Consider the following 15,467-nt stretch of genomic DNA (forward strand, 5'->3'; position numbering starts at 1 on the left):
TTTATTACATTAATTATATATTAATGATTTGGTATTAGTTTTGATTATGATTACATTGTTACTCGTGATTAATAAATCATTTTAGTAATGAATTAAGTTGCTTTGGGCAAGTTGTTGAATCTCCCCGTGCCTCCGTTTCCTCAGTTGTAGAAATGAGGAAGACGATGCTAATGACTTCTACCTCCCAAAGCGGCTCAGAGGATAACGGGAGGGACCAGTGGAGTGATTTAAGCCCACAGCGATGCTCGCTCTCACGATTTCTGGCTCTTGGTTGGTGAATCAGCTCTATGATGCCTGGTACGCGGGGCACAGGGCCGTCCATGGATGAGCCTCCCCCCAGCTCTGACCCCGGGTCTGGCTCGCTTAGGGCGCCTTTGCTCGCGTAGCGTCTCCCCGTTTCAATGGGCGTTCCTGGGAAGGGGTGGTGGAGGGAGCGCCTCCTGCCTCTTGTTGTGGCCCACTGTACAGAGCCTGGTACAGCGCCTGGCAGGCAGTGATGGATGGATGCTGCTCAAAGGGGGCGGCGTTGGAGGCGGAAGAGGATGGAGGTGGCAGAGGGGAGAAGGATGGACCCTTTTTGGGGCGCCGGGGTAGCCGCAGGTACCCCCGGGGATTCACCCTTCTAGCATCCTCGTTCAGGCTTTGGGTTTCACGTCTGAGGCCAACTCGGTCCAACCACAAGTCGTGTGCCCAGTGCTCCCGTGCGCCGGCCTCGGCGCTGGACATCTCCGCGGGGCTGGGCTCTTCGGCAGCTTCCTAGCCTGCCACATCCCGGAGAACCAGCGGAGCTGAGCGGCGCCTGCGCTGCTGCCCCCAACCAGCAGGGGGCGCGGCGCCGCCCGGGGCCCGGGCCCGGCGGAGAAGGCTCTCGTACTAACCCCGCCTCTTAGCTCCGGAAGTGCTCGGGCGCCGGCCTTCTTCGCCGGCCCGGAAGTGAGAGGCCGGAGCCCGGCGTGACTTTGAGCTGCACCTGGTGCGCCTGCGTCGGTACTGCTGGTGCCGGTAGACTCGGCCGTCCGTCCGTCCGTCCGTCCTTCAGGCGCAACATGTGGCTACTCCGAGTCCGGGCGGCGCTGGGAGGCCGCGGGCCTCGGCTCGGGAGACAGGTACGAGGCCCCGCCCCATCTCCGCTTCCCCACGTGGGGCTGAGCGCTGGTGTAGGTGGAGGGGCGGGGCGGAGAGGGGAGGGGGCTGCGCGTAGGTGTAGTCCCGGCTCTCAGTTTCTCCCGGCTTAGACTGGGGTCCCCGCCGGGGTTTACGATCCTCAAGCGCTTCAGGGTTGTTCTTGGGAAAGCGCCGCGGGAAGAACAGCTCTTAAGGCTGATATTAATAATAGTAAAGCGCGTCTAAAAAAAAGGTTAAAGCGCCGCGTCCTCTCAGTGGCTGGTTTTATCCCCTTTTTACACGGCGGGAAACAGGCAGGCAGGTTGAGCTCCTCCGCCAGGGATCGTCTGAGGCCCGACTTCAACTCGGGTCTCCCTGAGTTCGGGGTCAGCGCTCGCTCTCTCGATGCCCTAGAACAGAGCCTCAGTTGGTCTGGTCTGTCACTGCCTGTTCCTATCCCAACGCCGGGCTCCGGGGCTTGAGGGGGAGGGGGGGGACGGGACGGGACGGGGTTTCTCTCGCAGTTCTAGTTACCTATAAGATGGGGTGGGAAGAGAGGGAAGGTGGCCCGGGCGGGCCAGCCCCCACGAGCTCACTTTCTGGGGGCGCCGGGGCGGGGCTGCTGGACTTGGAGGAGGGGCCATTTCCGCAGGTAGAGGTTTGGAGAAGAACTCCGCCGAGGGAGGCAGGACTCCCCTAGAGGACTCCAGGGACGGATAGGAGTGGATATTTGCCTCTGGGGCCGGAGAGGAGGGGAGAAGCCTCTGACAAGACTGGGACCTCGAACTGGATCCGGGGCCGGGTTCGGCGGGCAGGAAAGCCGCGAGGGCTTTTGGTACTGGGCTTTGGCGGGCGGGTATTTGCGCGGGAGGCGGCGGGATCATCTGTGTAGATGGGCAGGGCTGAGGTCATCCAGGGAGGCTGCGGGGAGGGTCCAGTATAGCCTTCGGGGAGGCGGTGAAGGTCTAGAAGGGGAGCCGACGAGAAGGCTCGTGCAGGGTCAGACCCGGAGACCCTGCCACCGACTCGGAAGGAGGAAAGGAGCTGGCACTGGGCAGGGAATGGGGCACCCACTGTACACTGACTTCTCAGGGAACTTTAGGAAGGGGAGTCTGGGAGACACGCATTAGGGAGAGGGAGAGACTGAACCTTAGAAAGAGTGGGACCATCAGCAGTAAAAATGGGGGATGGGATCAGGAAACATTTATTTTTTATTTATTTTTAACCTTTACTTTATGTCTTAGATACTGAGTATCTAAGGCGGTAAGAACTAGACATTGGGAGTTAAGTGACTTGTTCAGGGACACTCAGCTAGGAAGTGTCTGAGGTCAGATTTGAACCCAGGATTTCCTGCCTCCAAGGCCTGACTCTCTATTCTGAGTCTCCTAGCTGTCCTAGAAAACATAAGTACTTGCTATGTGCCAGGCATCGTGCTAAGTGCTGGAGATACAGAAAAAGGCCAGTAGCTTCACATCTAAGGGGGAGACAGCATGGAAACATATACGTGATTAAAGCAAGCTCTACAGAGGTTAAGTAGGAAGTCATTAGCAGAGGGGAAGCCCCACCATGAAGAGGGGTTGGGGAAGGCTTCCTCCAGCAAGGGGTTTTGGCTGAGATTTAAAGGAAGCCAGAGAGGGCAGTAGTCAGGGTGGAGGAGGGAAACAGCCAGGAGAATATCCAGAGCTGATCAGGGTCCCTGGACAGGAGAGAATGGATCAGGAGGAAGGTGTAGGAGGGGGCCAGGGTTTGAAGGCTTTGAGTGCTAAACTCAAAGTGTTTTGTATTTGGTCTTTGAGACAGAAAGGAGCCCCTGGAGTTGATTAATTGTGTGTGTGATGATGAGATCTGCCCTCCAGTCACTGAGTAGAGGATGGAGTGGGAGCCACTTGGGGCAGGCAGACTCCCCCCCTTCCTGTCCAGGTTGGAGGTGATGAGGGTCTGCACCAGGGGATTAGCGGTGACATAGGAGAGGAGGAGGGGGGATATTAGAGAGATGCCACAGAGGTGAAATTAGGCCTTGGCTGCAGCTTTGGGGATTGGGGGGGGGAGGCGGGGAAAGGTGAGGGAGAGGGAGAAGTCTTAGGGTAGGAGTCCAGGGTCTGAGAGGAGCAAGTTGCCCTCAGCAGTAAAAGGGAAGCCAGGAATGGGGAGGATTTAGGGGGAAATGATAAAGTTCTGCTTTGGACATTCTGGTTTCTCATGTCTGTGGGAAGTCTAGTCTGAAAGCTAGAGGGAGAAGTGAGATTGGAGGTCACAGCAGAGAATCTGAGTCTGAATCCGAATCAGGAAATCTGAGAATCATCAGCCTAGGATGGTCATTAGTCCATGGGAGCTGAGATCACTAGGCAAAGTAGTCTAGAGGGAGAAGAGAAGAGGACTCAGGACAGAGCCCTGGGAGGCACCTTTGGTTAGAGGGATGATCTGGAGGGGTCAGAGAAGTAGGAGGAGGAGACTGTCCAGAAAACCTAGAGAGAAGAGAGAGGGATCAACAGTAAAGACTCCAGAGGTCAAGAAGGCTGAGGTCTGAGAACAGGTCATTGGATTTGGCAGCCAAGAGATCATCAGGGACTTGGGATGGTGGCAAGTACCAGAGGCACCTCTTCATGTAGGAGGAGGCATGGGGGGAAGTGAGAAGTCTGATAATTGGAGATGAGGAGGGAAGTGACATGGCTTCCCAAAGCCCCCTTTTACCTGCTATCACCCACCCGAGTTCAGCTTCTCTGGCTTAAATCTTGGCAGAACCTCCCAGGTGGCCTTGCCTAAAGTCCAGGCCAGCTCACATGTCAAAAGTTGCCAAAGTTCAGTCTAGGTCTCTGCTATGTCACTCCTCTACTCCAGTGACTCCCTATTGATTCTAAGATCAAATATAAACTGCTGGGCCAAGCCTTTTACCACCTGGCCCCAGCCTCCCTTCAGTCACTCATCTTCTGTCTCAGCACTTTTCTCCTTGCTATCCTCCACACTTAAAAAGCCTCTTGCCTTACCTTGCCTTCCTAAAACCCCAGCTTCCTTCCAGATTCAAAGCACAAGCCCATCACCTCCCATATCATGCCTGTGGACTAGCTTTCCACCCAAGCTAGGAAGAACCTCCCTCCAAAAATGATCTTGCATTTATTATGAGTGTTTGTGTACATTTATTTGTGACCTGTTTATTATGGCTTGCATCCCCAGCATCTAGCCCAGAGCCTGGTACCTCGTTGGCACTCAATAAATGCATGCTGACTTCTCAGCAGAAAGGGTGATGGGCAGATTGGATCCTACAGGATACCTGCAGCCAATAAGCAATAAGGAGGTGGCCCCAATCTCAATGACTGAATGATTTGTCTTGTCTTCTGAGATGGATAAAGCCTCTGGGCTTTCCTTCTGGCCACAGCTGACTTCACAAAAAGGGAAAGAGCCCCGTAGTTTAATTTTTAATAGAATGCGTAATGTGGGATGATTTTATAAAACCCTGTTCACAACATGCACTGACTATGAGGGTCTTGACTCTCTTTTTGCATCTCTTTGGTGTCAGATAGGTCTGGGGACCTAGCCCAGTCACAAGGCTAGAGGTTAACCCAAGGCCTGCTTTTCTGTTCTCACTGTTCTTTGTGAGGAGGTGCCTGTCACTTGTGGTAGAGGAAGACCTGCCCACTAAGCCCACGCTAATTGCCTCTACATTCTTGTACATGGAATTGAACCCATGCCTCTCTTTCAGGTAAACTGGAAGAGCTGCCGGTGGTGTTCAGCGCTCGTTCCCAATGAGAAGATCCGCAACATTGGCATCTCCGCTCACATTGATTCTGGGAAAACAACGTTAACGGAGCGTGTGCTTTACTATACTGGCAGAATAGCCCAAATGCATGAGGTAGGTTATGCTTGGTGGCTTCTGGGTAACTTCATGGACCACTGTATTTCCTTCTGAACTCAGTAGGCTCCACCAGAAAAAGAAGGAAAAAAGGAATGGTATGGTTTAGAGTAGAAAGCTGTTTTTAACCTCTGGGAGCTTCTGTTTTGACAAAAATGAAAACTTAAGAAGTACAAGAAAGGCCGTGTTGATTTTTAGCATTTGATGATTCTGATGACAAAAATTCTGAGTCATACATTGGACTGTATTTTAACATTCTGCAGCCTTTTATATAGTTAAAAGTGTCCCCAAGTGAGGGTCATCTTGTACAGCAGAGAGGCCAGTAGTGAGACCCTTTTCATCCTTAAGCTTTGTAAGATTAAAATTAATATCCAATAACTCCAAGTATTATATTTTATAAAGTTTATTAATAATCACTTGAAGTATAAAGAAAATAAAACTAAAGAAATAGAAATTCAAACCTAATTATCTAACAAAAAATAAACCCGTGTGTCGATTATCCTGCCTGGCATAAAGCTTGCTTTTCCAGTGAGATCAGGGGAGAAGAAAGGTGGGGAGAGGTTACACACAAACTTTATCTCCATAATGTAAGAATGTAATGTGAGAACTGTAGATTAAAATTAATATCCAATAACGCTAAGTATCACATTTTAGAAGATTTAGTAATAATCACTTGAAATAAAAGAAATAAAAGACAAAAAGTGAAAAAACCTGAGTAAAGAGAAGTTTTCTCAGCCTTATTGGGGTAAAAGAGAGAGCGAGAGGGGCAGGGTCCCAGAAACTCTATCTCCAACCCTTGTAAAGTGAGAAGGAAAGTATGCTGGGAGTTGGAGTCCTGGGGAGCAGATTCCAATTATACAGCACGTTGTGGTAGGCTCCGTGCTCATGGTCCTGGCTGGGCTGGATGATTGCTACCCCTTAGTGATGTCCTGAATGGTCAAGGGGTGAGGGGCCCGGATGAGTGTGGGTCAGAATGGGTCATTTTGTGCAGTGGAGGTCAGATTGAGTCTGTCTCCGATCACTTCCAACATGACTGCATCGTGTTCCCAGAAGCCTTTGATTTTTCTCTCAGTCAGGATCTCGGCCCATTAGAAGCCTTCCTTTTTCATGGGAATTGCTGTGTGTGGATGGATGCAAGTCTGAATTTTTTTGGCCTTTAGGTGAAAGGTAAAGATGGAATCGGTGCCGTCATGGATTCCATGGAGCTGGAGCGACAGCGAGGGATCACCATTCAGTCTGCAGCCACCTATACCATGTGGAAAGATGTGAACATCAACATCATAGACACACCTGGTAGGCAGACTTTTGAGGTTTTCAATTGTTATGGAGAGTGCAGTGGATCATTAACTGGCATCCCTCCAGCCCTGGGGCTCCCCTGACCTACAGCTTTACCCAGTGTTCTGTGAAAGAAGAAATAGCTAAACTTAATCATAGGCCTGTGCTTGACATGCTGATGGGACCTTGGTCAAGGCCCTTTTCTCCAGGCCTCCATTTATTCATGTACAAAATAATGGATAAAAGGTGGCTTAGGGGGATAAAGAACCAGGCCTGGAGATGGAAGTCCTGGATTCAAATTTGGCCTCAGACACTTCCTAGCTGGGTGACCCTGGGAAGTCACTTAACTCCCATTGTCCAGCCCTTACTACTCTTCTGCCCTGGAACTGATTCTTAGTATTGATTCTAAGGCAGAAGATAAAGGTTTAAAAATGTAAAATAAAGGATCAGGTTAGATAACCTAAAGTCCTTTTCCAGCACTAAGTCTATAATTCAACAATTCCAACTGTAGGGTGTTGAAGTTTTATCTGATTTAAGGCCCATAATTAGCAGGTTCGTAGGTACCACAAAAATCATTAACCTGGATTTATTGATGAAGAAATGTCATGTACATGGTTCCAGACTAATGAGTGGTGGAGGCAGGATTCAAACGTAGGGTTTCCTGCTTCAGAATCCTGCACTTGATCCACTGTCCAAGAGAGCTGATTAATGTGTGACCATAGGCAAGGAATCCTAAATCATGTGCAAGGGAATCTGCAAGGAACTGAGGGCAGACCCAGACAAGAACAACTGGTAGGATACCAAGTAGTTGGCACTTTGGATGACAACCCAGTGTTTAAATACTTCCTTTAACAGTTGCCTTGTAATTGAAAATGGATTACCAAGTATTGGGGTAATTGGATTTGGTGTCTGTTTAATTAATTCATAACTGAAATGATTAAATTAGGGGGCAGCTGGGTAGCTCAGTAAAGTGAGAGTCAGGCCTAGAGACAGGAGGTCTTAGGTTCAAAAACCCGGCCTCAGCCACTTCCCAGCTGTGTGACCTTGGGCAAGTCACTTGACCCCCATTGCCCACCCTTACCAATCTTCCACCTATGAAATGATTAAATTAGAACCCTCAGTTCCTCCCTTCTTTATGTAATTTGTTCTGGAGCTCTCCACACCAAGTGTGATTCCTTAGTACTGTCATTGAACATTTATATTGTGCCAGGCCCTGTGTGCACCAAGAGGCATAAAGGCTCTCTAAAACCTTGTTATTTGGCTGAAGAATTTGCCACTCAATTGGCCTGTAAATGCTTCTTGGAATGGTAGGCGAGTCCAGACAGAGGACTCAAAAATGAGCTGCTGGGCGGCATTCTGGCCAATCTTCTGAACCATCACCAGAGCCTTTTGTCTCACAGGGCATGTGGACTTTACCATAGAAGTAGAGAGGGCCCTGCGAGTGTTGGATGGCGCCGTCCTGGTTCTCTGTGCCGTTGGAGGTGTCCAGTGCCAGACGATGACAGTCAACCGTCAGATGAAACGATACGGTGTGCCGTTTCTCACTTTCATTAATAAACTGGACCGACTGGGCTCCAACCCGTCCAGAGCCCTGCAGCAACTGAGGTACTAAGCTGAGGAGGCCACATCTTGGAGGGCAGAGAGGGTGGCTTTACCGCAGCAGCCTGGTCTGTGGTGACTGTGCCAGGGAGAGAAGCTGGGCCTGGCCTTGCCCTCAGGGACGCCCTTGGGGCTCACAGGGCCCAGCAGCACTCAGAAGCTTGAAGTTCACCTGAGCTTCTGGGCCCTGGGCACTGCACTGATGTAAATGCCTTCTGGAGGACAGGGCAGGCCAGTGTCAGCCTGTGTAGAGGCTGGGACTTTAGACAGTGCTTTAGCTTCCTTAGTCATAGGACCCTGACTACAGGCTCAAACCCCAGCTCTGCTGCTAATTTACCCAGGACTACATGTTTGTATGATGAAGGAGTCCTTCTAGGGATGAACCTTGTGATCCTACGTGTTCTGCAGATTTAGATAATGCTCAGATAGGCAGAATCCAGGACAGTGCTGCGCAGTAGTGAATAAGTAGTAACAGGCGTGATAGCCGTAAAGTGCTCTGAAGATCTGCAAGGCACTTTCAGAACCACTCATTTGGTCCTCACCACAATGCTAGGAAGTCAATGGTCTTATCTCCATTTTATAGATGAAAAAACTGAGGCAGAGGTTGTACCTGCCCAGAGTCACGCAGATAGTGGTTGAGGCTAAAGTCAAACTCTGCACCACCTGACGGCAATCCTGTACTAAGCTGCTTCTCAGCATCACTTTAGAGAGATGCTCTTGTCAGTGTAAACTGAGGTTCACCTATGACTTTCTCAGGGTTACAAAACCAGCTGTGGTACCTAAGGTGGATTTTGAATCAGGTCTTCTAAGCTGAGCATTTTATAGCTACGTAATTAGCCTTTAAGACCCACAATAGACATGGATACTAGGCTTGTACTTTCCTTGGATCAAGAATTCCCGGGTGACAAAATGCCAAATACAGGCCAACTCCTCTGCAACTGAGAGTCCTAAAGGGCTGCCTATATCCCTCACAGAGCCTGGAAGTGCATGCCTTGGGGTCATATCCCATGTATCAAGCTGAATTCAAACTCAGGTTTTCCTGGCTCAAGGCCATCTCTCTGCATTACATTGTGGTCCTTCTAAAACCCAGAAGAGCCCGTGCATGTCTATTTAGGAAAACCTCAGGAAGGGATAAAAGGAATATCTTTACCTTTAACCTCTGTGGTAAGAAAGGCAAGTAGTAGCCTTTCAGTTTTAGGAGGCTAAAATGAAATTCCCTTCCTTGGGTATTTCTGCTAATGGCCACAGCGACCCAAGGAAACCTCCTTCAAACTTCTTTGCAGTTACTTATAGCACCAGCATCCTCCCTAGGTCAGTGCCCAGCTCTGTTCTCTCCTCCCTGATGCTGGACAGGTGTGAGAGGAGAAGATGGGTCTGTAGAGAACTGAGTGGGACAGAGGTTTTGCATTCCAGCAGTTTCCTTTCTGTCAGCCCAGCCAAAAAGAAGTGTGAACCTTCAAAAACCCAGAGCCACCAAATAATTAGGAAGAACAAGTCTTTAATCAGGACAAGGGAGACAGTGTCCCATCCGGTCACTACACAGAGTCATGCTTTGGGACTCTGGGAACACTGTCTCTGGAAAAATGCATTTTAAAGGGAATTTTTCAATGAGCTGAAGAACTTGGAGTCCTATATGCACTTTGGGGGAATAAAGGACAGGAAGGAGAACTTGCTTACATGGAGACAGGGAAGGAGGATTCCAGCCAGGACCTGGACTACCTGGGAGAGGCCTAGATGCAATGAGCATGAGAAACTTCTAAGACAAAAGGATACTTAAAATTTGATTAGATCTCCTAATTCTATCTAAGCTGAGATCATTGGGTACTTTAGGGCTTCTTGTTCAGTCTAAGACTAGGGTCAGTCTGGGGCATCCCCAAGGGCAAGTTCCCAAGGGGCAAAGGTAAATTTAGGGGTTCCATAAAACAAGATCTTCTAAAGTGAAAGAGTTTGGGGTATGATGGAAGAGATGGGCGTGGTCAGAAGTGCTTAGTTCCTGGAGGTTGTGAACTTCTCCCATCACTAGTTGCAGAAATGGGACAGAATGATAACAATGGTGTCCCAGGATCAGGGGAGCATGTGTGGTTGGGCTTCCTTTCTCTTTCATGGTGTTGACTCAGCTGGAGGGAAGTTGAGGCACTGTTACCTGTTTCAGCGTGGAAAGACACAGAACCACTAAAGCATTACAAAGAACAAGTCTTTAATCAAGACAAGGGAGACAGAGTTCAGATGGCCACCACACAGAGATCTGGGACTCTGGGAAAATGCACCACCAGTAGGCATTCCTTCATGGGAATTTCCAGTGAACTGAAGAAGTTGGGTTCTTATACCCTCTTTAGAGAATAGATAAGAAAGAATAACTGATTGTTTTACATGGAGCCTAGGGAAGGAGGATTCCAGCCAGGGAGAGGCCTAAATATAGTGTGAGAAACTTTTGAGACAAAAGGATACTTAAAGATTTGATTATTTCTATCATTCCTATTTAGGATGCTTGATGGGTGCTCCATGGCTTATTGTTCAGTCCGAGACTAGTGTCAGTCAGAGAGTTCCTTGAAGGTAGGTTCCCTGAGGACAAAGATAAATTTGGGGATTTCCTAAAACAAGATTGTCACCTGTCACTCAGCCCTAGTCTGACTTACATAGCTTAGAACTGTAAAGCTTGAATTGTTTATTACTTAAGTGTTGGGAATTCTTGAGGATGAGATGAGGGCTCCTCGGTTCTGTAGCCAGGGGCAATTCATGAAGCAATGCTGGATGTATTGGCTAGGAAGGATCTAATAATACCTGTTATAGATAAAAAGGGGAACACTAAAGTTGGAAGGGTGCTCGCTCTCCTTCCCTTGCTGAGTGATGGAGGGGTAAAAGGTGATTGAGCTAGAGACAGAGGATACTGAGGGGAAATAGGCTGAATCCTTCCAGGCAGGAAAGGTACTTCTACAGACACAAGGAATAGGGCCAGTCAGAAATAATTAAAATCTGACTTGAGGATTTTCTTGTCAGTTTCTCAAGTCCTCAGAGGAGGAACCACAAGGCTCCTCCCTGTCAGTGAAACTGAAGGGATTCAGGAGGAAGCCTTGGGCAACTACTTCCTCCCAAGATGGATGCCTCCAGTTTCCCTCAGGAAATAAAAGAGAATAATTCCTTCCCCTTCAACCCTTGCCTACTTCTTCAACACAATGATTCTCCAGAGGGTTTGATTAGGTAACAAAGGGATTTATTAATGTTCAGAGTTGTTCAGGAAGGAGAGAGGGGCTTGGGGTTTCTGACAGCCGCTAGGGAGAAATTCAAGATGGGGGAGGGTCACAGGAATGGGTTAAACTGAGAGAAGGACCTGCTTCTCTCAGCCAGGGAAGATTTGGTTGCTCTTAAAGTAGAGGGATAGTTTGAATACAAGGATGTCCTATTTGCCTATTGGGGAAAACTAAATCCACAAAGTCTATTCACTAAAAACCCAAAAGCCACCCTGTCTCCCAGAGCCCCAGGAAAACAGGCAGGGAAACAGGGAAATAATATGGAGAAGGTCAGGGAGAGATCCAGAGAAATTAGCTAGGTTCAAATTGTCCAGAGACAAAGCACAGGCCAAAAGCAAAACCGAAAGCCAAGCAGAGCTCTAGTTAGTCCTTCCGTTCTGTTCAAGCCTCAGGGACAAACTGCACTTCTCTCAGAATTCTAAGGCTTCTAACTGCCAGAAGTTTTCAGTTGGCCCCCTGCAAGAGCAAAAAAAACCTCTCTTGCATCTTTTGCATTACATACCTAATTGTTGATTTGCCCTTTTTTCCCCATAATACCAAATTTTTTTTTTCTTTTCCAGGTCTAAGTTGAATCATAATGCTGCATTTGTCCAGATACCCATTGGCTTGGAGGGTAATTTTAAAGGCATCATAGACCTCATTGAGGAGCGGGCCATATACTTTGATGGAGACTTTGGGTGAGTGGCAAAACTTTGGAGTTTGGAGAGCAATAAAAAAGATAAGAGTGCAAATTTATTTCTTCCAAAAGACAGTATTTCTTTGAAATTTGTTTGGAATTCTTTCTTCCAAAAAATTTTTTGAAAAATTATATCCAGTCTTCCTTACTAAAGTCCTGCTACTACTGAAAGGGCTGGTATAAATATTTTTTGGATATATGGATTTTTCCCCTTTTTTGGTGATCTCTTTAGGGTAGGGGCCTACTAGCGAAATAGCCAGATCAAAGGTTGTACACAGTTTAGTGACTTTGGGGCATAGTTCCAAATGACTTTCTAGAAGGCTGGGCGGCTAATTCTCAACTCCACGGGTATGAGTTTTCCTGGGCTTCCTCCAGCTCTTGTCATTTTCCCCTTATATCACCTTTGCTGGAGGTGGGACTGCTTAGTTCCTTAATTTGCATTTCTTTAAAGCAGTGATTTGGAGCATATTACTGCATGTAAACAACCTGGAATTCTTTCTTTAAAAAGTGCCCATAGAAGGGGACCAGAAAGAAAGAAATTGAAAATTGAATTTGACAATTGGTGACCTTTGAGAACGCATTTTCCATGGGGCATTAGGAGAAACGTCTTTCAAGTTGTAATGAAAGGGAAATGACATCTGATAGGAGAGAAAGGTCAAAGGAAGGCTTTTTGAGGATTGGGGAAATCTGAGCCTATTAGCAAGCAAGTGGGAAAGAGCCATTCCATAGGGAGACATTGAGGTTTCCTGAGAGGGGGAGTGATTGCCAGATCAGGGTCCTGGAACAGGACTGGAATCCAAGGTACAGGGTTGGGAGGTTCACTGAGGCCTGAGATTTATCTCTTCTCTTGTGTCCCAAGAGGAGATAGCGGGTAATGATGCACAGGGGCGTTTGGGACTGAGCAAAGGGAGAGAGAGAAACTCTCACTGCCATGCCTTGATCTTCCAGTAAAATAGAAAAGCCCATTTTCTGAAATGAAAGACTTTTCTTTTCTTAGCCAGACCATCCGATACACTGACATTCCGGCGGAGTTTAGGGCAGTGGCGACTGACCACCGCCAGGAACTCATCGAATGTGTGGCAAATTCAGATGAGCAACTCGGGGAGATGTTCTTGGAAGAAAAGGTCCCCTCTGTGACAGATTTAAAGGCAAGTTTTCTTAAGATGGGTCTTACATTAATGGACACAATATAAAACTGTAGCATTTTCTTTCTATCTGGAAATGGCATTTCTACTGACCTCATTGCTGATTGAAGGAATGATGACAAAAAAACAATTTTAAGTCTTGACAAGATGCTTCTCACAACATGGCCTTTTAGACAAGTGATTAGGAATAATAATACATTCTTTGAGTAAGATACATTATAAACTTAACAACTGTATCTTTCTACAAAAGAAAGAAAGTGATGCAGAAATGTAGCAGAAACTTAGAGAAAGATCATCTCAGGCTCTGAAGTGTCTCTTGAACAGTGCCTCCCCTGCCCTAGCACTTGGAGGGCTTTCCAGGTTTCTGTTCAGTGGGAGAGGACACTAATGTGATCTCTCTGTATATGTGTGTCTGTAGTGTTCTGTAGCAGTTTGGAGGCTCTGAGGCAGTTCGATGCTTTTAACCAAACAAGAAGAACTTGATCCCTCTCTGGACCTGATTACTGCTTATTTTGCCTTTAATTCCATTAGGCGTCCTTGGCAGTTTTAGCTCCGACTATGCACAGAGAAGCAATTGCATATTGGCTCATATTTACCCATGGATACTGTTACTACCTTGTAAAGATGGAGCCCATCCAGGGAGAGGAGGCACGCAGAATGTAGGTAGGCCTTGGCCCAGGCAGCAGTCAGGCATTGGCCAGGCCTCTGGTATTCAGTCTGTGCCATTCTCACATTCCTTTATACCAGATGTTGTCTCACAGCGGAGCCAAGTCAAGGCTGAAGCCAATAGAAATTCAGGAAGCAAACCTTTTCGTAGGTTTGTCTGCTCAGCCACTCTTCCTTTTTATCTCTCTCTCTTTCTCGTTTTCTCTCCTGTCCCCCTTTCTACAAAATCCAGATAAGACTGGGCACGGGACTTCCTGATTCCTGAGGTGCCCTGATTCCCTCCCCAGCCACACTGACAAGTAAGAGTGGGCAGAGACCAGAAGACACGTGATCAGGGGCAAGCTTCAAAGCCTGGTGTGCCAAGTTTCAGGGTTGGCTTGACTCTTCCCCACTCCCCACTGCCTCCAGCTAATCTTCTTCTGCTCAAAAACCTTCAGGATGGTGGTGGCTAGGGACTTAGTGGATGGAGAGCCCAGCCTAGAGTTGAGAGGTCCTGGGTACAAATCTGGCCTCAGATACTTCCAGCTGTGTGACCCTGGACTAGTCACTTAACCCCTGTCATCTAGCCTTTACTTCTCTTCTGCCTTGGAACCAATATACAGCATTGATTCTAAGATGCAAGGTAAGGGTTTAAAAAAAAAAAAACAAAGCAAACCTTCAGGGGCTTTCTGATGCCTACCTGGGAAGGTCTTTGAGATTGTCCATCATAAGAGTCCACTCTTCAATTTTTGCTTTCTCTCCTTTTATTCCTTTCCATCTACCCAATGCCCAGGAACTTTCCCTCCTCAGGATAATAGCCTTACCTGAGTTCTCTGTTCCCTGCCTCCTTGTTCTTGGGGAAAGAGGCAGGAGGGCAGAAAGTCTGAGGGAGCACTCGCCTTAAGGGGCCAGGAGGAGAATGTGTGATCAGCCCCAGCACCCCAGCAGCAGATCTGGCGGCGACCTTTGGGACTAAGGACTTAGATGATTTCAGTATTTTCTGTTTTATGGCATAGTTGCCTCTTCCTCTGTTAAACAAGGGAGCTAGAAAAGTTGCCCTTGAAGATCATTTCCAACTCTAAAGAGCTTTGATTCATGATCATTTCTCTTGAACTCTCATACCCTTCTAATTTCCAGTGGTAAGAAAAGGCTTGAGCCTCGAGTTCAGTATCCAGGCTCCCTGGGCAAATCGCCTTGTCAGGACCCCATTTTGTAAATAAGGTCATTTTTCTGAGATGGTGATTCAGATTTCCCAAGTTCTTTAGGCTCACAGTTGTTCTCCTGATTGCTAGCCTGTGAGTTTGGTAGAGCACTTTGCACACTAAACTCTCAAGAAATGTCAGTTGTTGTTATTGTCCTGCATTCTCCTGTCATAGTGAATTCGCAGTGGCCATCCATCCCCTGGCCTGGAATGGCCTCTGTCCACGGGCATTTTCAGATCTTGTTCTTCCTTTAAGACCCAGCTGAAGGGCTGCTTCTGCCTTGATTCTACAGCTTGGAGGGAGAGGAAAGGGTCATTTCCTGGCCTCTGCTTGTTTGGCCTCTTGTCTGTGCTGACCACATTGGAACTTGTGCACAAGTAACTCAGACACAGACTACGGCTTCCCCTGGTAGACTGAAAACTTCTGGAAGTCAAGGACTGACTTGGTTTTTCATCTTGTGTTCCAGAACTTAACCTAGTAGCTGGCATAGAAAGGCTTTTGAATTAAAGTAGGAGAAGGTACAGAGCAGTAATAGAAAGGTTGATGTGACGTCCCAGAACCCAGTGGGATTTTTCATATCAATGCCTCTTGCAAACTGCCATTTACTAAATGGTGTGTGAGAAATATACTGGCCCGATATCTAGAGATCCCTCATCCGGGAACCTCAGAACCCAGGAAGGAAATGAGAAAGACCTGAGCCCTAAACACTGAGATTTTAGAGCGCTG

At 47.8% G+C, this 15,467-nt stretch overlaps 1 protein-coding gene across 2 annotated transcripts in view; it reads left to right on the forward strand.

Annotated features, from left to right (window-relative positions):
* Positions 1 to 1,046: 1,046 nt before the first annotated feature.
* The window catches only part of GFM1 (G elongation factor mitochondrial 1), a 48,419-nt gene continuing 33,998 nt past the window's right edge, over positions 1,047 to 15,467 (forward strand). The window contains exons 1-6 of one of the 2 annotated variants that reach the window (XM_044670920.1): positions 1,047 to 1,106; positions 4,802 to 4,951; positions 6,112 to 6,244; positions 7,627 to 7,831; positions 11,634 to 11,750; positions 12,747 to 12,897. In XM_044670920.1, coding sequence (XP_044526855.1) covers positions 1,047 to 1,106; positions 4,802 to 4,951; positions 6,112 to 6,244; positions 7,627 to 7,831; positions 11,634 to 11,750; positions 12,747 to 12,897 — 816 coding nt within the window. Of the gene's footprint in view, positions 1,107 to 4,801; positions 4,952 to 6,111; positions 6,245 to 7,626; positions 7,832 to 11,633; positions 11,751 to 12,746; positions 12,898 to 15,467 lie in introns of those variants that run through there. The other variant, XM_044670921.1, reaches the window with a different exon arrangement.

Source organism: Gracilinanus agilis, chromosome 3, assembly GCF_016433145.1.
Source record: "Gracilinanus agilis isolate LMUSP501 chromosome 3, AgileGrace, whole genome shotgun sequence".
In the NCBI taxonomy this organism is placed as follows: Eukaryota; Metazoa; Chordata; class Mammalia; order Didelphimorphia; family Didelphidae; genus Gracilinanus; species Gracilinanus agilis.